The sequence below is a fragment of the Microcaecilia unicolor genome, chromosome 1 (genome assembly GCF_901765095.1).
Source record: "Microcaecilia unicolor chromosome 1, aMicUni1.1, whole genome shotgun sequence".
Classification (NCBI taxonomy): domain Eukaryota; kingdom Metazoa; phylum Chordata; class Amphibia; order Gymnophiona; family Siphonopidae; genus Microcaecilia; species Microcaecilia unicolor.
In genome coordinates, this window is record NC_044031.1 from 541,069,595 (window position 1) to 541,097,392 (window position 27,798).

Consider the following 27,798-nt stretch of genomic DNA (forward strand, 5'->3'; position numbering starts at 1 on the left):
AAAACGTTGAATGTATTTGCTCAAATCCAATAATGTATCAATACATACCTAAAAATCAGGGGTGATCAACATACCCCTTCAAAAAAAAAAACTAAAACAAAATTAAAAAGATATACATTAATCCCATCTTGATCAGCCCAATTCTATGCCAACACATGTATCACAAACTCTATATCTCACCAGTCAGCTCAATTAATTATCAAAATTCTCATCATATCATCAATTGACTGTATTTCATGGTGTCAAACATTCAATTACTCACTGTTATAAATCTTCTACAAGTAGACCACCTTGAATCCTAAATCTTTATCAGCCTTGTCTGTAACATCATCAAAAGACATGACTGCATTTGCTTTACTCCATGCTGCCATTTCCCATAATGTCACATCTAGTAAAGGGCCCAGAAATCATTCCCAGAGGAAAGAAGGGACTGAAAGCTATAGGCATGAGATGAGACAAAATCCTGTCCTAAGAAGAGAATAGATTATCCCAATAATAGAAAGTAGTGGAAATAGAGGGACCTAGGTTTCTGCCAAGGCGTCAATATTTACAGGGTAGCCACATGAGACAGCCTAATGGCCAATCGCCGACAAATGACTGCTCCAAATGAACCCATAACTTATGAGGAAGCACCTGGAACCATTCCAAAGCAGCACACCCCTGGGCAGCCTGGTAATACCAAAAAACATTAGGTACCCCTAGACCACCTTTCCTACTGTCACGATAGAGAAATGAATGAGGAAGATGACACCTCTTATTTTGCCAAATAAAGCAAAGTAAACTATCTTGCAAGGTGGACAAGAATCCTTGAGACAGACATATGGGAAGAACCTGAACGAAGTAGAGCAAGCGTGGAAGAAATTGTAGCTATGTGACTGAACCAAGATAAGTCAAAGCCAGCCCAGCACTCCAACTCACAAAGCAAGACCCTTGACCAAAACAGGATAGTTAGCGGAAAATAAGTCTGCATAGGAAGGAGTCAAAAGGACACCCAAATAGAGAATACCTCGTGAGACTCAGCAAAAAGGAAAAGAGGACTGCAAAAGGTCCAAATCTCTCTGATGTAAAGTAACATTACGGGCTTCAGATTTACTCGTGTTAATCTTGCAATCCAGAAAGTGCTGAGTAATGCTCTATAACACTCAAAAGATTAGGGAAGGAAGTAAGGGGGGCGAATCAGGGAAAGAACATCATCCACAAATAAAGCTAATTTATATTCCCTATCCTCTATCAGTAAACCAGAAATATTAGGGTATGATCGGACAGCAACCACAAAAGGCTCCATCACCATAGCGAAAAGCATGAGGGAAAGAGGGGCACCCCTGTTGAGTACCCCAAGATAAAGAAAACATCACTGAGTCCCCACCATTGATGTGAACAGATGCTTTAGGAGAGGAATAAAAAGCTTGGATCCATCCCCGAAAATATAGGCTCACCTGAAATGCTCCATTACCTTGTACATAAAAGGCCAATGGACATGGTCAAAGGCCTTCTCTGCATCCAGGCCGAGACACATAGGGATTTGTTCATGCTTAGCAAAATGGAGTAAGTCTACCATTCGCCAAATGTTGTCCAAAGCTTGACGGCGAGCCACAAAGCCGACTTGATTGGGGTGAATGAAGATAAGACTTCCACAAGACGGTTGAACAGAACTTTAGCCAATAATTTAGCATCAGCATTCAACACAGAAATAGGACGATAGGAAACACATTCTGTATGATCGTTGTCTGGTTTCGGGATTACCGCAAACCAGGCTTCCATCATAGATGGGGCAGTGCCTCCCCTGAGTGAACATCATTAAGAAGGTCAGCGAGTAGAGGAGCCAATTTGGCAGAAAAACACTTGTAAAAATTGTTAGGCAGCCCATCAAGGCCTGGAGACTTACTCATAGGAAGTCCTTTAATAGCCAATTGAAGTTCACAGGTGGGGGGCACCGGATGATCAAGGTCGGCACGTTGATCGGCTGTCAGCATAGGAAGGTCACAGGAGGAAAGATAAGTGTCAATGTCATCTGAACACAGACTGTTGTCTTGAGAGTAAATGATAATATTCCTGGAAATGTTGTCAACATAGTAACATAGAGAGGCATAATCGAACGTCGCCGGCCAAATAGATCGCCGGCGATCTATGTTGGCGGCGGCGGCGCTACAGCTGGCTGGAACCGTATTATCGAAAAAGATGGCCGGCCATCTTTTTTTTCCGATAATACGGTTTAGCCCGGCCAAATGCCTTGGAGTTCGCCGGGTTTGAGATGGCCGGGTTTGTTTTTCAGCGATAATGGAAAGTTATGACGGCCATCTCAAACCCCAGCCAAATTCAAGGCATTTGGCCGTGGGAGGAGCCAGCATTTTTAGTGCACTGGCCCCCCTGACATGCCAGGACACCAACCATCCACCCTAGGGGTCACTGCGGTGGACTTCAGAAAAGCTCTCACATGCATAGCTCCCTTACTTTAGGAGCTGAGCCCCCCAAACCCACTACCCACAAATGTACTGCACCCACTAAAATTGCTCCAGGGACCTGCATACAGCCTCTAGGACTTATTGCTGCTGTATAACTTTGGCACACCAGTTCACACCTGAAGACTAATCTCTCTGAAAAAGTCCTTTCTTGAAATAAGCACGTTTACTCACAGTTAACTGCAGATCAGAGGTTGTGCCCCACTGGCAAAGAGTCCCCTGGTACTAAGATTAGCAGTAGGTCAGAGCTGGCACAATGGTGTACAAAGCCCTCTTTCAGCACCATTCAAGGTAAGAACTACCTTCTCTAATGTGGGTAACACAGGAAAGGGAACTAAAACTGGCTTACAAAAATGGCCACTACCGCATGGACTACAACAGGAAACAAAACAGGGCACACTCTGACCCAGTTAGCAGGGGGGAAAAGCACCATGGGAGTAGAGCCCAGTACCCTACACCCACCACAATGCATTGCTATTGTGACTCTCTGCAGGGCACCTAACAGACAGGGCCGGTCTTAGGCCGAGGCGGCCGCATAGGGCCCCGCGCTTAGGGGGGCCCCTGTGCGGCGTGCCTCAGTCAGCCTTGACCTAGTTCCGGCTGCCCGGGGATCGCCGCCGCTCGTCCCAACTGCCCGCCCTCTTCTCTCCCCCACGATCGATCCCTTTCCTTTTTTTTCCTTTTAAATTTACCTCCAGTCCGGCAGCGTCAGTGAAAGCGCTCCCAGTAAAAGCGCTTCTCTTCGCTGTGTCCCACCTTCTTCTGACGTCATGATGTCAGAAGAAGGCGGGACACAGCGAAGAGAAGCGCTTTTACTGGGAGCGCTTTCACTGACGCTGCCGGACTGGAGGTAAATTTAAAAGAAAAAAAAGGAAAGGGATCGATCGTGGGGGAGAGAAGAGGGCGGGCAGGGGAAAGAGGGACATGGATGGGATGGCAGGGCTCAGAGAGGGGAATTGCTGGATACATGGGTGAATGGAGGGGGGCAGGGGAGAGAGGAACAGATGGGAGGGCAGGGCCCAGGGAGAGGAGAAATTTCTGGAAATGGAGGGGAAGGGAGAGGGGAGAATTACTGGATGTGGATGGAGGAGGGAAGGGCAGAGAGGGCCAAGGATGGACTTGGATGGGATGGCAGGGCCCAGGGAGAGGAGAAATTGCTGGAAGGGGAGGGGAGGGAGGAGAATTGCTGGATGTGGATGGAGGAGGGAAGGCAGAGAGGGCCAAGGATGGACTTGGATGGGATGGCAGGGCCCAGAGAGAGGAGAAATTGCTGGAAATGGAGGGGAGGGGAGAGAGGAGAATTACTGGATGTGGATGGAGGAGGGAAGGGCAGAGAGGGCCAAGGATGGACTTGGATGGGATGGCAGGGCCCAGAGAGAGGAGAAATTGCTGGAAATGGGGGGGAGGGGAGAGAGGAGAATTGCTGGATGTGGATGGAGGAGGGAAGGGCAGAGAGGGACAAGGATGGACTTGGATGGGATGGCAGGGCCCAGGGAGAGGAGAAATCGCTGGAAATGGAGTGGAGGGGAGAGAGGAGAAATGCTGGATGTGGATGGAGGGAAAATTGTTGAATTTAAGGGCTGGATCGGAACACTTTGAAGGCAGATGCTGATACTGGAGAAAGGATAGGGACAGGGGGCTACAGATGGTAGACAGAACACATAAGGACACAGGAGGATGGTGGACACGGTGAGAGAAAAAATATCAAACTGAAAGAAGACACTGCATAAAACAGAAGACACTGGGACCAAAGCGAATAGAAAAACTAAATGATCAGACAACAAAGGTAGAAAAAAAGTATTTTATTCAGAATTTATTAATTGGAATATGTCAGCTTTTAGAAATGTGCATCTGTGATATTTTGCATGTAAGTTTCAATTTTTCTAGTATTGCTGCATGCTGAGTCTGACTTCTTGAGGTAACTTTCCATTCAGTATTTTGCCTTCATATTTGTTGTCATGTGTTTTTCATGTGTGATCAAGGTACAGTATCCTGCTAGCGTGTAGTATTTGCAGCCCTTTTTTTTTTTCACAAGGTAGTGTATTGGTGTTTTAGAGCCTGGTGTAATTACAGTTCTGCCTTTCCATGCATAAGGTTGTAGCTCGTCCTGTCCTTGGAATTAGTGCTGTTATGGTTTGGTAAGGTTCTGACTGTGTTTTTGCACAAGTTTGTGTATAGTGTTTTGCAGTGGAGAGATTGTGTGTCCGCACCTCTGACCCCCCGGGGTTATGAGAATTGGAACTACTAATTGTGGACTTGAACTGAATAATTTCTTGGGGGGGTGGGGGGTTCATGATAGCATTGTGCTTATTTCAAACAGTTTTTCTGTACAAGTTTAGTTTCATTAGTCTTTATTTGAAATTTCATAAATAAAAATTTTTCTAAAAATTGAATAATCTTATCAATGGGTGGGGCGGGGCTAGTATAGGGGCGGGGCTAGGATGGGGCCCCACAAAATTGGTCTGCATAGGGCCCCGCACTTGCTAAGACCGGCCCTGCTAACAGAAAAGGTGTCACACTCACCCGAGAGCCACATCGCAACCAGGGAAAGGCTGTCGGAGGATACAACACATTCTGCTGTCATGGAGGTGGGTACGGCATTTGAGGCTGGCATACAGGCTGGCAAAAAAGGTTTTTAGTTTTATTTTTTTAGTATGGAAGGGGGTTGGTGACCACTGGGGGAGTATGGGGAGGTCATCCCCCATTCCCTCCAGTGGTCAGTTGGGGCACCTTTTTGAGGCTTGGTCGTGAAAATAAAAGGACCAAGTAAACCCGGCGAAATACTGCTTAACGCCGCTTTTTTTTTTCATTATCGGCGAAAGCCGTCCATCTGGTAGCCACACACATGCCCGCCCATGTCCCGCCTTCGCTAATCTACCGACACGCCCCCTTGAACTTTCGCTGGCGAAGCGACGGGAAAGCGGTGATGCTGTCTAAAATGGCGCTTTCGATTATACCGATTTCGCCGCTTTTAAGAAATCGCCAGCCATCTCCCGATTTGTGTTGGAAGATAGCCGGCGAGCACTTTCGATTATAAGCTGGATAGTAACATAGTAGATGACGGCAGAAAAAGACCTGCATGGTCCATCCAGTCTGCCCAACAAGATAAACTCATATGTGCTACTTTTTGTGTATACCTTACCTTGATTTGTACCTGTCCTTTTCAGGGCACAGACCGTGTAAGTCTGGCCAGCACTATCCCCGTCTCCCAACCACCAGTCCCGCCTCCCACCACCGGCTCTGGCACAGACCGTATAAGTCTGCCCAGCACTATCCCCGCCTCCCGCCACCTGCTCTGCCACCCAATCTTGGCTAAGCTCCTTAGGATCCATTTCTTCTGAACAGGATTCCTTTATGTTTGTCCCACGCTTGTTTGAATTCTGTTACCGTTTTCATTTCCACCACCTCCCACGGGAGGGCATTCCAAGCATCCACTACTCTCTCCGTGAAAAAATAGTTCCTGACATTTTTCTTGAGTCTGCCCCCTTCAATCTCATTTCATGTCTTCTCGTTCTACCTCCTTCACACCTCCGGAAAAGGTTTGTTTGCGGATTAATACTTTTCAAATATTTGAAGGTCTGTATCATATCACCCCTGTTTCTCCTTTCTTCCAGAGTATACATGTTCAGGTCATCAAGTCTCTCCTCATACGTCTTGTAACACAAATCCCTTACCATTCTCGTAGCTTTTCTTTGCACCGCTTCAATTCTTTTTACATCCTTTGCAAGGTACGGCCTCCAAAACTGAACACAATACTCTAGGTGGGGCCTCACCAACGACTTATACAGGGGCATCAACACCCCCTTTCTTCTGCTGGTCACACCTCTCTCTATACAGCCTAACAACCTTCTAGCTACGGCCACCGCCTTGTCACACTGTTTGTTCGCCTTCAGATCCTCAGATACCATCACCCCAAGATCTTTCTCCCCGTCCGTACCTATCAGATTCTCCCCACCTAACACATACGTCTCCCGAGGATTTCTATTCCCTAAGTGCATCACTTTGCATTTCTTCGCATTGAATTTTAATTGCCAAACCTTCTTAGACCATTCTTCTAGCTTCCTCAGATCCTTTTTCATGTTTTCCACTCCCTCCCAGGTGTCCACTCTGTTACAGGTCTTAGTGTCATCTGCAAATAGGCAAACTTTACCTTCTAACCCTTCAGCAATGTCACTCACAAATATATTGAACAGAATCTGTCCCAGCACCGATCCTTGAGGCACTCCACTACTCACCTTCTCCGAGCAAATTCCATTCACCACCACCCTCTGGCTTCTGTCTGTCAACCAGTTCCTAATCCAGTTCACCACTTTGGGTCCTATCTTCAGCCCATCCAGTTACTTAAGAGCCTCCTGTGGGGAACCGTGTCAAAAGCTTTGCTGAAATCTAAGTAGATTATGTCTATAGCTCGTCCCTGATTGAATTCTCCTGTCACCCAATCAAAGAATTCAATGAGATTCGTTTGGCACGATTTCCCTTTGGTAAAACCATGTTGTCTCGGATCTTGCAACTTATTGGCTTCCAGGAAATTCACCATCCTTTCCTTCAGCATCGCTTCCATTACTTTTCCAATAATCGAAGTGAGGCTTACCGGCCTGTAGTTTCCAGCTTCTTCCCTATCACCACTCTTGTGAAGAGGGACCACCTCCGCCGTTCTCCAGTCCCTCGGAACCTCTCCCGTCTGCAAGGATATATTAAACAAATCTTTAAGAGGACCTGCCAGAACCTCTCTGAGCTCCCTCAGTAATTCTATGAAAAATTAATAGTACATCACTAAAGCACCCCATATTTTAAGAGGTCCATGTGGATATTATCAGCAAGAAACAAAACATCAGTCAATTCAAAGGAAAAAAAAAAGCACAAACAGCGTTAAGGTTGACCTATGAATAGCACCTAGCATACCAGGACTATCTTCCCTGCTGACCAAGTTGAATCATATATATTTGATGTCTAAATTGATGGCGATCAAGAGGAATAAGCTTTTATAATTTTGTCATACTTGGGATAGCTATACAACTTGGTTGGATTTGACCCTGCCAGCTCCTACTGCCGTCTCCCCATCTTGATGGTCTTCCATTTACTTGTACACCGTCTTCTGTGTTGCTCTAATTAAGGAGTGGGGTGGGGGAGGGAATCTCAGGGTGGGAAGGGAGGGGGGATGGGATTTATGAGGGCACTGTTATGGTTTTATAATGGCTACATACTGAGGGAATATGGTATCATGTCCAATCTTATGTGTGTTCTATTTGTTACAGTTGATGGTTTCTGTTCTATCAACATCAAGAAGGGGTAGAACTTCTAAAATGCAGTGGAACCAAAAATACATACTTAACAGCCCTATACTTACTTACACATTTGCATAGAAATAAATAAAAACATCAAGCTCTTGAACATCAGATCTCAAAGGTAATAACTCCCTCTGACATTGCTGGGTATCTATTGATACATCTGGAAACATTCTGATCTTGTGATTCAGGAACAAGTTCTCTCATTGTTTAAAGAAAACATGGAACAGCCAGTCTCTATCAGATTGCAAAGCCAAACACACATTCAGAGTTCCCGTAGTGGCCAGTGTCATATCTGAGGTCTCCAAAATATCTGTTACATTCAAAAATTCTGTAGAAAAAGCTATTTCAGAAGCTGATGGCTCACAGGAAGTATCTTCGATTTTGGCTGGGAACACAGCACTTTCAGTACTGTGTACTGCCCTTTGGTCTGGTGTCTGCGCCCAGAGTGTTCACAAAATGTCTAGCGGTAGTTGCAGCGTCGCTACGCAGACTGGGAGTGCATGTGTTCCCTTATCTCGATGATTGGCTGGTGAAGAGCACCTCGAAGGCAGGCGCTCTACAGTCCTTGCGAATGACTATTCAGGTGCTAGAACTACTGGGGTTCGTGATCAATTACTCCAAGTCCCATCTCACCCCAGTTCAAAAGTTGGAATTCATTGGAGCTCTGTTGAACACAAAGACAGCTCGAGCTTATCTTCCCGAGGCAAGGGCAGACAACCTCCCTGGTGTCCATAGTGCGATGTTGAGATTTCTGGGGCACATGGCCTCCACAGTTCATGTGACTCCTATGGCACGCCTACACATGAGATCAGCTCAATGGACCCTAGCTTTCCAGTGGTATCAAGCTGCAGGGAGTCTAGAGGATGTAATTTAACTGTCCACCGACTTCCAGAATTCTCTGCAGTGGTGGACAATTCGATCCAATTTGATCTTTGGACGTCCATTCTAAATTCCTCAGCCACAAAAATTGCTGACGACAGATGAATCTGGAGTGGGGAGCTCATATAGATGGGCTTCACACTCAAGGAGCCTGGTCCTTTCAGGAAAAAGGTCTTCAGATCAATCTCCTGGAATTGCGAGCGATCTGGAAAGCTCTAAAGGCTTTCAGAGACTGGCTCTCCAACCAAATCATATTGATTCAGACAGACAATCAGGTTGCCATGTACTACACCAACAAGCAGGGGGCACTGGATCTCGCCCTCTGTGTCAGGAAGCCATTCAGATGTGGCTTTGGGCGCACCATCACGGCATGTTTCTCCAAGCCACTTATCTGGCAGGCGTAAACAACAGTCTGGCTGACAGTCTGAGCAGGATAATGCAACCTCACGAGGGGTCACTGAACATGGGCATAGCCTGCAAGATCTTCCAAGCGTGGATCTTTTTGCCACTCAGATCAATCACAAGGTCCCTCAGTTCTGTTCCAGGCTTCAGGCCCACAACAGAGTAGCGTCAGATGCCTTTCTCCTGCATTGGGGAACAGGCATCCTGTATGCGTATCCTCCCATACCTCTAGTGGGGAAGACTTTGCTGAAACTCAAGCAAGACTGCGGAACCATGATTCTGATTGCTCCCTTCTGGATGCACCAGATTTGGTTCCTTCTTCTTCTGGAGTTGTCCTCCGAGGAACCATGGCAATTGGAGTATTTTCCAACCCTCATCACCCAGAACGAGGGGTCGCTTCTGCATCCCAACCTCCAGTCTCTGGCTCTCACGGCCTGGATGTTGAGAGCTTAGAATTCGCCTCCTTGGGTCTTTCGGAGAGTGCCTCCCGAGTCTTGCTTGCTTCCAGGAAAGATTCCACAAAGAGGTGTTACTCTTTCAAATGGAGGAGGTTTGCTGTCTGGTGTGACAGCAAGGCCCTAGATCCTCTTTCTTGTCCTACACAGACCCTGCTTGAATATCTTCTACACTTATCGGAATCTGGTCTCAAGACCAATTCCGTAAGGGTTCACCTTAGTGCGATTAGTGCATATCATCGCCGTGTAGAGGGTAAGCCTATCTCTGGACAGCCTTTAGTTGTTCACTTCATGAGATGTTTGCTTTTGTCAAAGCCCCCGGTCAAACCTCCACTGGTGTTATGGGATCTCAACATCGTTCTCACTCAGCTGATGAAAGCTCCTTTTGAGCCACTGAATTCCTGCCATCTGAAATACTTGACCTGGAAGGTCATTTTCTTGATGGCTGTTACTTCAGTGAGCCTGGTTGAGTGAGCCTGGTTGCTAGGGATACCCCACAAGTGAGAAAAAGCAGCCTGCTTGTCCTCGGAGAAAGCGAAGATACTTACCTGTAGCAGGTATTCTCCGAGGACAGCAGGCTGATTGTTCTCACAAACCTGCCCACCTCCCCTTTCGAGTTGTTACTAGTTTGTTGTATGCTTTTTGATTTAACTAAGGGGCCCGCTCGCGTGATGGGCGATAAGTCGTCCGTGCATGCGCGGTGCACGTGATTCATGCGCCAGAAGACTCTGGGCAAAACTTTTTATTTTTGCTTCAAAAATTTGCTCCGTTTCCTGTGCTGATGCGGACGTCGACCCACATCAGCTTGCTGTCCTCTGAGAATACCTGCTACAGGTAAGTACCTTCGCTTTATTGACATAGCTAATATGTGACCCTGTATAAGAATTACTGAAAATTTAGGGTACGGTGACTATAGTTATTTACTCTTTGCTAAAGGAACATTTCCTCTTTTCTCCTCATTTTCCAGATATCTGTATTTCTGTTGTCACACAGATGTTTTGGATATTACATCCATGGTCGATCTGTGCATGGACATGCAGATACCAACATGGAAGAAATGAACATGAACTTGAAGAGAGAAGCGGTATGAGCAAATTCATAGTATTTGCTGATAGAGTTTATGAATTTTCAAATCTGTTTTCCTTCCAGTAGGTTCCTCCATTGGATTTTGAAGAAATTTTAATTCCTCCATTTTGGTAACAGCCGGACAGGGAAAGACATTGAATGGGGGGGGTGGTGTGAGAATAATAAAGAAAAGGATGTGACAGAGGATATATACTAATACATACTAGAACACTTCCCAGCTACAAAATTCTATCATCCCTTCCTCTCCTTCAGAGGTTCTCTTTACTTGTCTCATGCGTTCATAATTTTGGATACCGTCCTTATCTTCTCCATCACCACTAGGAATCTGCATCTATACCTTTTCTGTAAAGAAATATTTCTTTAGTCTACTTTTTGCATCCTATCATCTCTCCTTCCCCCCCCCCCCCCCCCCCCCCCCGCCCAATTCCAGAGCTTCCTTTAATTGAAAGGTCTGTTTTCTATGCATGTATAACTAGGAGGTATTTAAATATCTGTATCATTTCTCCTCTATCCAACCTTTCTTCCAAAATATGCATATTTAGATCTTTAAATCTGTTCCCATATACTTTTATGACAAAAAAAATCAATGACCGATTTACTTGCTATCCTCTGGACTGCCTCCACTCAGTTTATATCTTTTTAAAGATGCAGTCTCATTTTTTCTATCAGTCATTCCTCTCCCTGTGCATCCAAGCATCCTTTTTGTTTTAGCTGTTGTTTTATCTACGTATTTGGCCACCTTAAGATCAGATATGTTAACCCACAGATCTCGCTTTTCTTGCATGCAAAGCTTTTGCCTCATGCAATGTGGCTGTCTTCAGTTTTTGCAGCCCAAACACAGGACCCTGCAGTTTTTATCATACAATCTTAGCTGCAGTACTCTAGACTATTTTTCAAGCTTCATACAGTATTTTATCTGACAACACGTCATTTTTCCAAGGAGAAGAGATTGAAGGATTTTTTATATTATCCAAATATTGGGCACAAATTCTCATCGGTGTATTATATTACACTGCTACACCTGAGATTGATCAAGACCCCTGAGGCAGGCCTTAGTGCCGAAACATGGCCATGTCAGATCATTTTTGAAACTCCAATAAAGTTGTTTGGAATCCTCCTTGGTTTATCCTAACTGTTTTTTCTACATCTCACGTTAGTATTTTACATCTCAGGGTATTTACGTCCTCCTTTTTTTGCTTCCTTAGTATCGCCCATAAAAATGCTTCTTTCCTCAGTGTGAATTCTATGTACCACTACTCTTTGTTAACCAGATACTACTACTACTGCTTATCATTTCTATAGTGCTTCTAGACGTACGTAGTGCTGTTTACTAAACATGTATGAGACTATAAACTCTGTCGAGCAGGGACTGTTCAATACAAACATGACAATTAATGGATAAGGAAATTACTTAAGGTGGGGATGATAAAACAGAATGGGTACTGAACAAGTTAGGAGTGAAAATCCGCCTCAAAAAGGTAGGCTTTTAGCCTAACATAGTAACATAGTAGATGACGGCAGAAAAAGACCTGCACAGTCCATCCAGTCTGCCCAACAAGATAAACTCATATGTGCTACTTTTTGTGTATACCCTACTTTGATTTGTACCTGTCCTCTTCAGGGCACAGACCGTATAAGTCTGCCCAGCACTATCCCTGCCTCCCAACCACCAGTCCCGCCTCCCACCACAGGCTCTGGCACAGACCGTATAAGTCTGCCCAGCACTATCCCCACCTCCCAACCACCAGCCCCGCCTCCCACCACTGGCTCTGGCACAGACCGTATAAGTCTGCCCAGCACTATCCCCGCCTCCCAACCACCAGCCCCGCCTCCCACCACCGGCTCTGCCACCCAATCTCGGCTAAGCTCCTGAGGATCCATTCCTTCTGAACAGGATTCCTTTGTTTGTTCCATGCATGTTTGAATTCCGTTACCGTTTTCATTTTCACCACCTCCCATGGGAGGGCATTCCAAGCATCCACTACTCTCTCCATGAAAAAATACTTCCTGACATTTTTCTTGAGTCTGCCCCCCTTCAATCTCATTTCATGTCCTCTTGTTCTACCGCCTTCGCATCTCCGGAAAAGGTTCATTTGCGGATTAACACCTTTCAAATATTTGAACGTCTGTATCATATCACCCCTGTTTCTCCTTTCCTCCAGAGTATACGTTTAGGTCCGCAAGTCTCTCCTCATACGTCTTGTAATGCAAATCCCATACCATTCTCGAGCTTTTCTTTGCTATGCTTCAATTCTTTTTACATCCTTAGCAAGATAGGCCTCAAAAACTGAACAGAATACTCCAGGTGGGTCCTCACCAATGACTTATACAGGGGCATCAACACCCCCTTTCTTCTCCTGGTCACACCTCTCTCTATACAGCCTAACAACCTTCTAGCTACGCACACTGTTTCGTCGCCTTCAAATCCTCAGATACTATCACCCCAAGATCCCTCTCCTCGTCCGTACCTATCAGACTCTCCCCACCTAAACAATACATCTCCCGTGGATTCCTATTCCCTAAGTGCATCACTTTGCATTTCTTCGCATTGAATTTTAATTGCCAAAACTGAGACCATTCTTCTAGCTTCCTCAGATCCTTTTTCATGTTTTCCACTCCCTCCCGGATGTCCACTCTGTTACAGATCTTTGTATCATCCGCAAATAGGCAAACTTTACCTTCTAACTCTTCAGCAATGTCACTCACAAATATATTGAACAGAATCGGCCCCAGCACCGATCCGAGGCACTCCACTACTCACCTTTCCCTCCGAGCAAATTCCATTCACCACCACCCTCTGGCGTCTGTCCGTCAACCAGTTCCTAATCCAGTTCACCACTTCGGGTCCTATCTTCAGCCCGTCTAGTTTATTTAAGAGCCTCCTGTGGGGAACCGTGTCAAAAGCTTTGCTGAAATCTAAGTAGATTACGTCTATAGCTCGTCCCTGATTCAATTCTCCGGTCACCCAATCAAAGAATTCAATGAGATTCGTTTGGCACGATTTCCCTTTGGTAAAACCATGTTGTCTCGGATCTTGCAGCCTAGATTTAAAGACGGCCAGAACTGGCGCTTGACATATTGACTCAGGAAGTCTTTTCTGGTTCTTTTCCCAGTCATTTTAGGGCATTTACCAAGAATGCTTAGTTTATAATTCACCTATGAGGAACCATGTCAAAAGCCTTAACTGAAATCTATGAACACCATATCTAGCACTCTTCCTGATCCAACTGTTCAGTCACCCAACGTAATTGATCAGATTTGTCTGACAAGACCTACCTCTGTTAATGCTGCCTTGGATCTTGCAAACCATTTGACACCAGAAACTGCACTTTCCTCCATTTTAGTCATTCCATTAATCAGCTTAACATTGAGATTATACTAACAGGCCTGTAGTTATTAGCCTCTGCCTTACCCCTGCTTTTGTGAAGAACCACATTCAACCATCTTCAATCCTCTGGGCCTACTCTTGACTTTAAGGAAGCATTGAAAAGGTCAGACAGCAGGGTTTTGAGAACTTCCTTGAGCTCTTTCTGTAATGATTCTGCTGGATAGGCAGGGGAATATTTTGGACTCGCTTCTGATTGGCTTGTCAGGGGCTGAGCCAGCAGACATCAGAAGCCTGATACATTTAAGCCTGCCTTTCCCTGCAATCCTTGCTTTAGCGTTGATTGCTTTGTTTGCTCATCTGAAGCCAGACTGTGCTTGGGCTGTTGTGTTTCCATTGAAGTTTAGCCTTTCTCCTTGGTGCTTGTTTATTCTGTGTGTGTGTGTGCTGGGCTTTCCCAGCAAGAGCTTGATTGCCTCACTTCACTACACCTGGTCTGCTTTCTGCTTCTCTAACATTGTGCTATCTGTGTTAAGCCTGTGCCTTGTATTGTTCCTTTGTTTGTTTAGTTTTCTCTCTCTCTTTGTGTTCCCTTGTTGTGCTGAGCTTTGGCTCTGCTCCCTGTCGTTCTGCTTCCATTTGGCAGTTCCTCTTGTCCCTGTATTTTGCTCCTGTTTGTTTGTTTAAGTTCTCTTTGCCTGCTGAATCTGTCTCCTGCTTCCAGTGAGCAGTGTTCCTTTTCTGGTCTGTGTGTGTCAAGGCAGCTTCCTCTGTTTGCTTATACTTCCCTTTCCTTTTGTGCTATGTGGCACTGCCCTGTATATTCCTATAGCAGTTCCCTTTTCCCTTGTGTTTTGTGGGGCCAGCTTTGTGTATTCTTATAGGTAGTTCTCCCTTTACCTTTGTGTGTTGTATGGTATAGCTTAGTGTGTTCCCTTGTGGGGCTTCCTGTATCTTTGTATGCTGTAGGTGCAGCCTAGTTCCCTTGAGTGCTGTGTGGCACAGCCTAGTGTATTCCTGTAAGTGGTTTCCCTTTCCCTTGAGTGCCTACTGGCACACCTTAGAGTATTCCTTGAGTGGCTTCCCCTTTCCCTGTGTGCTGAATGGTTCAGCCTAGAGTGTATTCCTATAGTTGATTCCCTCTTTCCCTTGAGTGCTGTATGATACAGCCTAGAGTGTTCCCTTCTGGGGCTTCCTGTATTCTTGATCGCCCTGTGGCACAACCTTGTGTATACCTTTAGAGGCTTCTGTCTCTCACCCCTTCCCTTGTGTCTCTTTCCTGCACTGTGTGTGCTGCTTGTGCTCCAGTTCCTTGGGGAACCCTTTGTTGTTCTTTCTCCCTTCCCAGAGTGTGACTGGGTTCCTGGTCGGCTGTGAGGCATGCTTGCTTGGACTCTGCACAAGTGAGTTTCCGATTGGCCGTGAGGCCCGCCTGAATGCTCTATCTCCCATTTTCTGGTGGTGCCTGTTGGCTGTTGTGTGTGCAGGACTTGGTGGCTGGGTTAGTGCGTAGGGCCTGTTTGGTCTACCCTAGGCCTTGGCCAAAATCCTGTACTAGGCCTCGGCCTGGGCTCAAGGGCTCACGGCCCGAATAACACTTTCAGTACCATCAGTTTTAGCTCTTCTAGCCCCATTGTTTATATACTTTTTTTTTTTAGTTTGCTCCTCATGATCTCAAATGATTTTTAGAAGATTGTAATCAGCCTTACTTCCAGTCCTTTAGCCATGAGACCTGTCCTCAAAGGGATGAAATATCCTCTCGTACCAAGGATGTGCCTCCAGGGACTTGCTCAGAAGGGAATGATTAGGGCAGTCATTCTAGTTGGAGATTCACTCATTAGGTTTGTAGATAGCTGGGTGGCAGATGGATGGGAGGATCACTTGGTCACTTGCCTGCCTGGGGTAAGGGTGGTGGATTTCATGCATCACCTAGATAGATTTTAGACAGTGCTGGGGCAGAGCCAGTTGCCCTGGTATATGTTGGAACCAGTGACATAAGAAAATGTGGGAGGGATGTTCTGGAAGCCAAATTCAGAACTTCCAATGTAGCATTTTAGAAGTACTGCCGTTATATGTGCAGGACCCAAGAGCAGGCAAAGCTCTGGAGTTTCAGTGTGTGGATGAGGCAATGGTGTAGGGAGGAGGGTTTTAGATTTGTTAGGAACTGGGCAACATTCTGAGGGAGGAGGAACCTATTTTAGAAAGATGGGCTCTAACTTAACCAGGTGGAACCAAGCTGCTAGTATCAACTTTTAAAAAGGAGATAGAGCAGCTTCTAAACTATAAACTGGGAGAAAGCCAACAGTCACTCAAAAGTTCATGGTTCGGAACAAGATATCTTTGAAGGATAGCACCAAAACAGGGAAGATAGGGCATCCCAGTAGTGAGGTTGCAATAAAGGTCGTAGTAGACCAAGGAGCTAATTTTCAAAGCACTTAGTCTTAAGTTCCATAGGTTACAATGTAACTTTGTAAGTCTAAGTGCTTTGAAAATACACCTCCAAGTGTCTTTAAAGAGTAAACAGATTTTAAGGATTTCAAATTTTTACTGTCAACTGCTGAGCAAGTTGTAAATAGGAATTTAAAAACACTGTATGCAAAAGCCAGAAGTCTAAAATATAAGCTGGGACAGTTAGAATATATTGCACTAAATGAAAATATAGATATAACAGGTATCTCTGAGACCTGGTGAAAGGAAGATAACCTATGGGACACTAATACCTATGTATAAATTATATTGCAGTGATGGGGTGGATCAAATTGATAGATGGTAATGTTATGTATTAAAGAAAGCCTTGATTCAAACAGGCTAAACATTTTGCAGGACACAAATTACACCTTGAAATCCTTATGCATAGAAATTGCATGTGTAAAGGGGAAAAGGATAGTGATAGGAGCATCCTACCGTCCATTTGACCAGAGTGAATAGATAGATGCAGAAATCAGGAAGGCTAACAACCTGCGTTAACACAATAATAATGGGTGATTTCAATTACCCAGATATTGTCTGGATAAATGTAACATCAGGGCATGTTAGGGAGTTAAAGTTCCTAGATGAATCAAGAATGCTATAGAGCAGCTGGTTCAGAAACCAACAAGAGGGGGAGCAATCCCAGACACAATCCTTACTGTAGCACATGTTGTGATGCAGGAGATAACAGGTGCTGGTCCACTTGATAACAGTGATGATAATGTGATCAGATTGTATATAATAACTGAGTAAGTACACACAGAATATCAAATATGCTAGCATTTAAAAAGGGACTATGATAAATGAGGAGAAATGTTAAAGGAAAAGGGGATGGGATCTGATATAACGCCTTTCTTTGATTACAATCAAAGCAGGTTTACATATTATATACAGATACTTATTTGTACCTGGGGCAGTGAAGGGTTAAGTGGCTTGCCCAGAGTTACAAGGAGCTGTAGTGGAATGGATTCAAAAAAACAAAAAACACTGAGCATCTGCAAAGGTCAAAAATTTACATCAGGCATGGGTTGTTATTCAGAAATACCATCCTGGAAGCCCAGACCAATATATTCCAACAGTTAAGAAAGATGGAGGAATTCCAAATGATAGCTGGAATGGCTAAAACATGAGGTGACTGAAGCAATGAGACCTAAAAGAACATCCTTCAGAAAATGGAAGAAGGATCCGAACGAAGATAATTAGAACCATATAAGTTATGACAAATCAAATGCCAAAGCGCTGATAAGGCAAAGAGAGAAAAAAGAGATTGTGCTGGAGGCAAAAACGCACAATAAAAACTTTTTAAGTATTAGAAGCAAGAAGCTAGTAAAAGAATCCATTGGACCGCTAGATGACCAAAGGATAAAAGTGGCACTCAGGGAAGACAAGGCCATAACAGGGAGATTAAATTAATTCTTTGCTTTGGTCTTCACCGAGGAAGATGTGGGGAGATACCAGTTTCAGAAATGGTATTCAATGGTGATGAGTCAGAGGAACTGAAACAAATCTCTGTAAATCTGGAAGATTTGATAAATTAAAGAATAGCAAATCACCTGGACTGGATGGTATAAAACCTAGAGTACTGATAGAACTAAAAAATGAACTTTTCAGATCTATTGTTAGTAATATGTAATTTATTTTTAAAATCAAGCATGGTACCAGAAAACTGGATGGTGGCAAACGTAACGGCCAGTTTTTTAAAAGGGCTCCAGAGGTGACCTGGGAAATTATCGACCGGTGAGCCTGACCTCAGTGCCAGGCAAAATGGTAGAGACTATGATAAAGAACAAAATTACTGAACATATACTAAGCATGGATTAATGAGACAAAGCCACGAAGATTTAGTCAGAGAAATCTTGCCTCACCAATCTGCTACATTTCTTTGAAGGGGTGAATAAACATGTGGATAAAGTGAGCCAACTGATATTGTGTATCTAGATTTCAAAAGTCGTTTCACAAGTACCTCATGACTGACTCCTTAGGAAAGTATGGGATAGGAGGCAGTGTCCTATTGTGGATTAAGAACTGGTAGATAAAAAACATAGTGTCACTATCATGGGGTCCGGTGCAACAGCGCAGGTAGCCGCCATGGCGCTAGCACGGTTCCCTTGGCTCCTCCCCACCTGGCAATCCCGGGGTCAGCACAGAGGCACAGGTAGCCACCGCTGCGCTAGTGCAGCTTTCCTGGCTCCTCCCCATTTGGAGTGGCTCTTCCCGGGTGGGGGAACCACCCTGCTGACGTCGGACACCCTCACCTTTTTAGGAGACAGCCGGGTGGTGGATCGGGACCTCAACTACTTTCCCGTTGGTGGTGCTGGTGCGTTTTGTTCTTTCACTTCTTACTGCTAGCCATTTGCCTGAACCTGTAACCTGGACCTGATTCTGCCTTCTGCCGGCCGCCTGCCTGAATCCATTAGCCTGGACCTGATTCTGCCTTCTGCCAGCCACCTGCCTGACCCTATTAGCCTGGGTCTGACTCTGCTTTCTCCTAGCCGCCTGCCTGAGTCTGTAAGTCTGAACTTGACTCTGCCTTCTGCCAGCCGCCTGCCTGAATCCATTAGCCTGGACCTGATTCTGCCTTCTGCCAGCCACCTGCCTGACCCTGTTAGCCTGGACCTGACTCTGCTTTCTGCTAGCCGCCTGCCTGAACCTGTAAGTCTGAACCTGACCCTCCTGTTGCTAATCGCTTGCCTGAACCTGTTAGCCTGGATCTGACTCTGCTTTCTGCCTGCTACCTGCCTGAACCTGTAAGTCTGAAACTGTCCCTGCCCTTGGCTAACCACCTATTGGATCCTATAAGCTTGAATCTGTTTGCAGTTGCTGCTTGCTATCCCATAGCCTGTATCGGCAGCTGCCCTCTGGCCGAGGTCACTTCTCTACCTCATTCCTCTGCTTCGCCAAAGCTCCGTTCCTGATTCCTGCTCCTGTCAAGCTAGCTCCATTCCTGATTCCTGTTTCTACCAAGCTAGTCAAATTCCGGGATTCTGTTCCACCCAGAACCTCCTGACGTCCTGTTGGCTGCCAGAACCCAGCAGCTCAACTGCTGGGGGATGGCGGTCATCGCAGGTGAAGCACTGGGCTTTCCGACTGCTAATCCTGGAACAGAATCCACAACCTTCTGGCCCTTCACCACGATCTCTTCATCTCTCGTTCCCTTCAACTGCTCGCCCTAACTGAAACCTGGCTCTCCCCTGACAACTCTGCCTCAGTCGCGGCCCTTTGTCATGGAGGTTATCTCTTCTCCCACACCCCCGCCCAGCTGGCCGCGGTGGAGGCGTCGGGCTACTTCTCTCGCCCTCCTGTAGTTTCCAACCCCTCCTCCTACCGCAGTCTCACTGCTTCTCATCCTTTGAAGCTCACTCCATCCGGCTATTCTACCCATTACCACTCAGAGTGGCTGTCATTTACCACCCCCCTAATAAACCCCTCTCTTCCTTCCTCACCGACTTCGATGCTGGCTTTCCGTCTTTCTTGAACCCTCATCTCCGTCCCTTATTCTCGGAGATTTTAACATACACGTTGATGACCAGTCCGACCCTCACGCTTCTCAGTTCCTCACTCTAACATCCTCCTTCAACCTCCAGCTTTGTTCCACCACCCCTACTCACCGAGACGGCCATTGTCTTGACCTCGTCCACTCGTCTTCCAGCTCTCCCTCCAATTTCCAAGTTTCAACTCTTCCTCTCTCCAATCATCACCTAATCACCTTCACACTTCTTCCCCCGTCCAACTTTAACCACTACCTCCAGGAATCTCCAGGCTATCGACCCTCCCACCCTATCCTCTAATATTTCTAATCTCCTCCCATCCATCATGTCCTCTAAGTCTGTCGACAAGGCTGTCTCCGCTTACAATGCCACTCTCTCCTCTGCTCTGGACACCCTTGCACCTTCCACCTCCCGTCCCACAAAATGTACTAATCCCCAGCCCTGGCTGACCCCTTGCATCCGTCACCTTTGCTCCTGCACCCGATCTGCGGAGCGCCTCTGGAGGAAATCCCGCACCCATTCAGATTTCCTTCATTACAAATTCATGTTATCCTCCTTCCACTCCTCCCTTTTCCTTGCCAAACAGGACTACTACACCCAATTGACCAATTCTCTCAGCTCCAACCCCCATCGTCTCTTCTCCACCCTTAACTCCCTCCTCAAAGTGCCCTCCACTCCCACCCCACCCTCGCTCTCTCCTCAATCACTGGCTGATTACTTCCGCGACAAGGTGCAAAAGATCAACCTTGAGTTCACTACCAAGCCATCTCTTCTTCACCCTGCAACCCTCTCCCTCACCCAACCAACCCAGGCCTCTTTCTCCTCTTTTCCTGTCATCACCGAGGAGGAAACCGCTCGCCTTCTTTCCTCATCGAAATCCACCACCTGCTCTTCTGATCCCATCCCCACCAACTTACTTAACATCATCTCCATACTGTCACCCCCTCCATCTGTCATATCCTCAACCTCTCTCTCTCCACTGCAACTGTCCCTGACACCTTCAAGCACGCCGTAGTCACACCTCTCTTCAAAAAACCATCACTTGACCCTACCTGTCCCTCCAATTACCGCCCCATCTCCCTCCTACCCTTCCTCTCCAAAATACTTGAGTGCGCTGTTCACAGTCGCTGCCTTGATTTTCTCCTCTTATACCATCCTCGATCCACTTCAATCCGGTTTCCGCCTCTTCACTCGACAGAAACAGCACTCTCTAAAGTCTGTAATGACCTGTTCCTTGCCAAATCCAGAGGCCACTACTCCATCCTCATCCTCCTTGATCTATCCGCCGCTTTTGACACTGTGAATCATGACTTACTTCTTGCCACACTGTCCTCATTTGGGTTCCAGGGCTCTGTCCTCTCCTGGTTCTCCTCCTATCTCTCCCACCGCACCTTCAGAGTTCACTCTCATGGATCTTCCTCCACCCCTATCCCCCTATCTGTTGGTGTTCCCCAGGGATCGGTCCTTGGACCCCTTCTCTTCTCAATCTACACCTCTTCCCTGGGCGCCCTGATCTCATCTCATGGTTTCCAGTATCATCTCTATGCTGATGATAACCAGCTATATCTGTCCACACCAGACATCACCGCAGAGACCCAGGCAACGGTATCAGCCTGCCTATCCGACATTGCTGCCTGGATGTCCAACCGCCACCTGAAACTGAACATGTCCAAGACCGAGCTCATCGTCTTTCCACCAAAACCCACGTCTCCTCTTCCTCCACTTTCTATCTCAGTTGATAACACCCTCATCCTCCCCGTCTCATCTGCCCGCAACCTCGGAGTCATCTTTGACTCCTCCCTCTCCTTCTCTGCACATATCCAGCAGACTGCCAAGACCTGTTGCTTCTTCCTCTTTAACATCAGCAAAATTCACCCTTTCCTCTCTGAACACACACCCGAACTCTCGTCCATGCTCTCATTACCTCTCGCCATGACTACTGCAACTTACTCCTCACTGGCCTCCCACTTAGCCATCTATCCCCCCTTCAATCTGTTCAGAACTCTGCGGCACGTCTCATATTCCGCCAAAACCGATTTACTCATATCACCCCTCTCCTCAGGTCACTTCACTGACTTCCAATCAGATACCGCATTCAATTCAAACTTCTCCTTCTTACCTACAAATGCATTCAGTCTGCTGCCCCTCACTACCTCTCTCCCTCATCTCCCCTATGTTCCCACTCGTAACCTCCGTTCACAGGACAAATCCTCCTCTCTGTACCCTTCTCCAACACCGCCAACTCCAGGCTTCGCTCATTCTGCCTTGCCTCACCCTATGCTTGGAACAACCTTCCTGAGCCCTTACGCCAAGCCCCCTCCTGCCCATCTTCAAGTCTTTGCTTAAAACCCACCTCTTCAATGCTGCATTCGGCACCTAACTCTTACCGTTCACTAAATCCAGACTGCCCCAATTTGACCGCCCCTATCGGACTGACCGTTCACTTGTCTCTTAGATTGTAAGCTCCTTGAGCAGGGACCGTCACTCTATGTTAAATTGTACAGCGCTGCGTAACCCTAGTAGCGCTTTAGAAATGTTAAGTAGTAGTAGTAGCCTGATATCTCTGGTCTTGGAACAGCAGAAGGCCTCACAACCAGTGGGTGTCACAGAGAGATCAGCGTGACAGACCAAGACATGTAGTTGGGTTAAATGGTCAGTATTCTCAATGGAGAAGGGTAGACCCCAGGAGTCTGTGGGGACCGCTGCTTTAAAAAAAACACCTTTTTGTTTATCAATTTACAATATTATGACAAAATAAAACATCACGGAAGAAATAAACAATATGTGAAGAAGATAGAATCAAGTAAATGCAAATAAAGGAAATGTATATAATCAGATGTTGTTAGTCCATCACTAATGGAGAGGAGCGAACAAGGCAGAGAAAATTAAACATGAAAAAAAAAAAATATATATAGTCTCAAAAATCTACCTTCCAGTTTGGAAAAGAAAGTTGGTTCCTAAGTGACAAGTTTTATCTATGGATAGTTAGTCTTCTTGATTTGACTAATTTTCCTGAGAGGTCAGATACAGAAGTTCTGGTCCTGGCTACACTTTTAGACTAGATGGCACTAGATTAACAGAGAATGGCTCTTGAAAATATGCATGTATCTGGGTGCATCAAACACACCACAGAAGAGAAGACAATGTTTACTCCTGACACAGCCAATGCTGCAGTTGGGGGTGACTTTTGTCCTTCATTACCCGTGTAAATGTGTGATCACTTTTCAGAAAATGCGTTCTGTTTTCTTTGACTCATTGCAATTGCTTACTTTCTTGCCTGGTAAAGGAAAAGTTAACTCAAAGCATCCTGAGGTGCAGTCTTCCTAAACTCCGCATTATTAGAATATTCAGACTATCTCAGAGCATCAACTTTTGCAATGCATTACACCAACAAGCAGGGGGGCACCGGATCATGCCCTTTGTGTTGGGAGGCTGTCCGGATGTGGTATTGGGGTTGCAAACATGGCATGTTCCTTTAAGCCACTTATGTGGTGGGCACAATCAATACCCTGGCTTCACATGGGCATTACCTGCAAGATCTTCCTCTTTTTATCTTTAAATATTTTTATTTTACATTTATATACTCAACATAAATGTTTAAGCAATAATACAACGCAATTAACAGAAAATCCTATATATTTCACAAAATGAAAGAAAAATTATTTTTTTAACTTTGTCCACATATTTGAATCCAAGTACTAGGAATTTTAAAAAAAATTAGGAAAATATATTATCAATAGAGCAGTGGAGGGCCAGAAATTTGCAGCCGATATATAGCGAAATCAATTATTAGATGTAATCAGGGTGTCTCTAACACCCTCTTTAGAATTAATATATTCCAGTAGTTTATTTGGGTCAAAAAAAAACCATAATTATTTGCATTTAATGAAATTAAACATCTGCAAGGAAACTTCAACACAAACGTACCACCCAAATTAAGACCAAGAATTCTGTTCTTTTTTGTGTTTGTCTAGCTAAATCTGGAAAAATTCTGATTTTTGCTCCCAAACACTCTACATTCATGTGGCGAAAATGAGTCCGAAAAATATATTTTTGTCTGGTTCTAAGGCAAAAGTTACAAGAAAAGTAGTCCGTTCTGTTGTAACTTCTAGGGAACTTTCTAGAAATTCAGTCAAATTCATATCAGATTGAAGTCGTGTGGTATATCTAGAAGTTCCCGTGATGTATTGGGCTCTGCCTATGGGTGGGTAACCCTCAGTTGGTATTCCTAATACTTCACCAAAATATTTCCTTAGCATTGCAGGAGCTGAAATGAGTGGTGACTTAGGAAAATTTAAAAATCTTGAAGTTATTTTTTGTTTTTGGTTCTCCAAGTACTCCAATTTACGAACTTGCACCTCTCTGTCCTTAATTGCCAATGAGGAAAGACTTTGTAAACGGTTTATCTCCCCTTCTATTGATTCAGTTCTTTGAGAGTAATTTTCAACTTTATCTGACAAAACTTGAAAAGATTGCTTCAAATCCATGATCTCTCCTTTAAAGGTATTAGATACTGTGATAAGTATGAGGCTGTCCTACCAGGGCTAGGCCACTAGAGGGCGCTAGTATGAGAATAGGTGGAGGTCGCTAGGACTGGGGAGAGCCCTGGGATGTCCACAGGTGGAGGAGGTTATGGGCTGGGTCCTGTGTAGCTAATTAACCACTTTATACCCCACCTGAGAGGTGAAAGGAAGAGAAGTGAGCTGGCAGTAGAAGAAGAGAGATCCCCCTGGAAGATACTGGCTAACCCTATGGACTTGTGGTGGACTGGGTGTCCAAAGGAGATCAGCAGGCTGAAAATCCTGGGGTAAGAAGTCCCTAAAGCATTAGTGTTTGACTGTGTGTCCTCAGTACTTATAAACTGTGTGTTCAGTGAAAGGACTGTGTGTCCAAAGAAGAAAGGACTGTGTGTCCAGAACTGTGTGTTCAAAGAGGGGGGACTGTGTGTCCAGAACTGTATGTTCAAAGAGGGGACTGTGTGTCCAAAAAAGAAAGGGCTGTGTGTCCAAAGAACTGACAGAAGCAGGCTGCAAAGCCTGGGGTTGAGAGTCCCCAAAGTATTGGTGTAGTACTGAGCACATGTATCTGTGTGTGGAGGCTCAGTGTGAAGATCTATGAAAGCATAAAGTATTAAGCTAGAAGAAGTGTGCCCAGGGGGAAGGGGTAGCACACTAATCCGCATATAATCTGCATATTGAGAACCAGGTCACCCTGAGTGAGAAGGGGGCTATCACAATACCTGAAGGAGGGAAGTATTTAAACCCTGAATTGCATCCCATAAAAGTTCCAACGTTACCACAGCAGGTCTTCTCAATTCTCCATTGCTTCTGGGAGTTGAGCCCTGGGTAGGAGGGGAAGCAAGCTGAAATGCCTGGTTCTCCTCTGAAGATTCTCTTCCCAGGGTTGGCATAGCCGTTGGTCCTCCTCTCACAACGATGGAAGCCTGACCCTCATTGGGCGCCCATAACGCTGTAACCCCGTCGGCCCGATTCCACTACCCGGCATTGGAGGAGCTGTGTTAGAGGGAGGGCTTAACGAAACTCCCTCTTATACGGTACTGCGGTTTCCGTCGAAACATTTTCTGGCACTCCTAGCCTCCGAACCCCGAAGCTTTCCAGAGTGGTCTGGCAGGCGGCTAGGGTTTCCGCAGGACTCGAGGAGGTTAGTAACCTCGGTTTCCCTTTCCTTTTCCCCATTACAAACACCGGGGAATTTCCACCCAGAACCCACACACTGGCGTTCAGGAGTTTCGCGATGCCATGTATGCTCAGGTCGCCATCTTGGATCCTCTCCCCTGCAAGATCTTCCTCGTGTGGGATATTGGTGGATATTTTTACCACTCAAATCAACCACAAGGTCCTTCAGTTCTATTCCAGGCTTCAGGCCCACGACAGGCTATCGTCATATGCCTTCCTCCTCAACTGGGGGACAGGTCTTCTCTATGCGTATCCTCCCATACTTCTAGTGGGGAAGACTTTGTTGAAACTAAAGCAAGACCGTGGAACCATGATTCTGATCGCGCCTTTCTGGCCGCTGGAGATATGGTTTCCTCTACTTCTTACCCTCATCACGCAGAACGAGGGGTCCAGTCCCTGGCTGTCACAGCTTGGATGTTGAGAGCCTAGAATTCACTTCCTTGGGTCTTTCGGAGGGTGTCTCCCGAGTCTTGCTGGCTTCCAGGAAAGATTCCATGACAGACTAGCATCAGATGCCTTCCTACTCAATTGGGAAACAGGTGTTCTCTATGCATTTTCTCCCATACTTCTAGTGGGGAAGACTTTGTTGAAACTCAAGCAAGACCGTAGAGCCATGATTCTGATCGCCGCGGCAGATATGGTTTCCTCTATTTCTGGAGTTATCCTCCGAAGAACCGCAGAGATTGGAGTGTTTTCTGACCCTCATCATGCAGAACAAGGGGTCTCTTCTACGTCCCAACCTCCAGTCTCTGGCTCTCACAGCTTGGATGTTGAGAGCCTAGAATTCGCTTCCTTGGGTCTTTCGGAGGGTGTCTCCCGGGTCTTGCTGGCTTCCAAGAAAGATTTCACTAAGAGGTGTTACTCTTTTAAATGGAGGAGGTTTGCCGTCTGGTGTGAGAACAAGGCCCTAGATCCCCTTACTTGCCCTACACAGACCCTGCTTGAATACCTTCTACACTTACCCAGAGTCTGATCTCAAGACCAGCTCCGTGAGGGTTCACCTTAGTGCAATTAGTGCTTATCATCAACGTGTAGAAGGTAAGTCCATCTCTGGACACCTTCTACTTGTTCACTTCATGAGAGGTTTGCTTTTGTCAAAACCCCGTGTCAAACCTCCACCAGTGTCATGGGATCTCAATGTCATTCTCACCAAGTTGATGAAAGCCCCTTTTGAGCCACAATCTGAATTCCTGCAATCTGAAGTACTTGACCTGGAAGGTCATTCTCTTGGTGGCTGTTACTTCAGCTCATAGAGTCAGTGAGCTTCAGGCCCTAGTGGTGGATACACCTTATACTAAGTTTCATCACAACAGAGTAGTACTCCGCTCGCACCCTACGTTTCTTCTGAAAGTGGTGTCAGAGTTCCATTTGACTAGTCAATTGTCTTGCCAACATTCTTTCCCTGACCTCATGCCCATCCTGGTGAAAGCAACTTGCACACTTTGGATTGCAAGGCAGAATTGGTCTACTACATGGAGCGGACAAGGCCCCACAGACAGTCTGCCCAGCTTTTTGTTTTTTTTTATCCCAACAGGATGAGGGTCACTATCAGGGGAAACACTATTTCTATTTGGCTGGCAGCTTGCATTTCTTTCACTTATGCCCAGGCTGGGCTAGCCTTGGAGGGTCATATTGTGGCTCATAATGTCAGATCCATAGCTGTGAAGGTAGCCCACTTGAGGTCAGCCTCCATTGAAGAAATTTGCAAGGTCTTCAGTCCACACATTCACATCACACTACTGCCTTGAGCAGGATACCAAACGCAAAAATTGGTTCGAGCAGACATTGTTGCAAAATCTGTTTGGGGTCTACAATCCAACTCCACCCTCCTAGGCTCATTTTATTGTGCTCCAAGCTATACTCTCATTCAGATTGTATATAGTTTCAGGTTAATCTGTGTTATGTCCTCGCTGTTGCGAAGTCCATTTGACCAATGTTTGTTGTTTTTGATGAGCCTGGATGCTAAAGGTTCCCCGCTTGTGAGAATATAAGCCTGTTTGTCCTCGGAGAATGCGAAGATACTTACCTGTAGCAGGTATTCTCCGAGGACAGCAGGCTTTATATTCTCACAATCCCTCCCACCTCCTCTTGAGTTGTCTCCTTTGTTACTTTTACTTTTTTTTTGCTGTAATATTAAACTGAGGAGACAGCGGCAGGCGGGAGGGCACTCGTTCATGCGCGGTGGAGTGCATCTCAAGCTCCACAAAGCTCTCATTATCTTTGGTAAATTCCGGACTGGGCAACGGAGATC

At 45.8% G+C, this 27,798-nt stretch overlaps 1 protein-coding gene across 1 annotated transcript in view; it reads left to right on the top strand.

Moving 5' to 3' along the window:
• TMEM67 (transmembrane protein 67) overlaps positions 1–27,798 on the top strand; it is a 465,663-nt gene that overhangs the window by 369,145 nt on the left and 68,720 nt on the right. Inside the window, 1 exon segment of the mRNA XM_030216600.1 lies at positions 10,451–10,567. Coding sequence (XP_030072460.1) covers positions 10,451–10,567 — 117 coding nt within the window.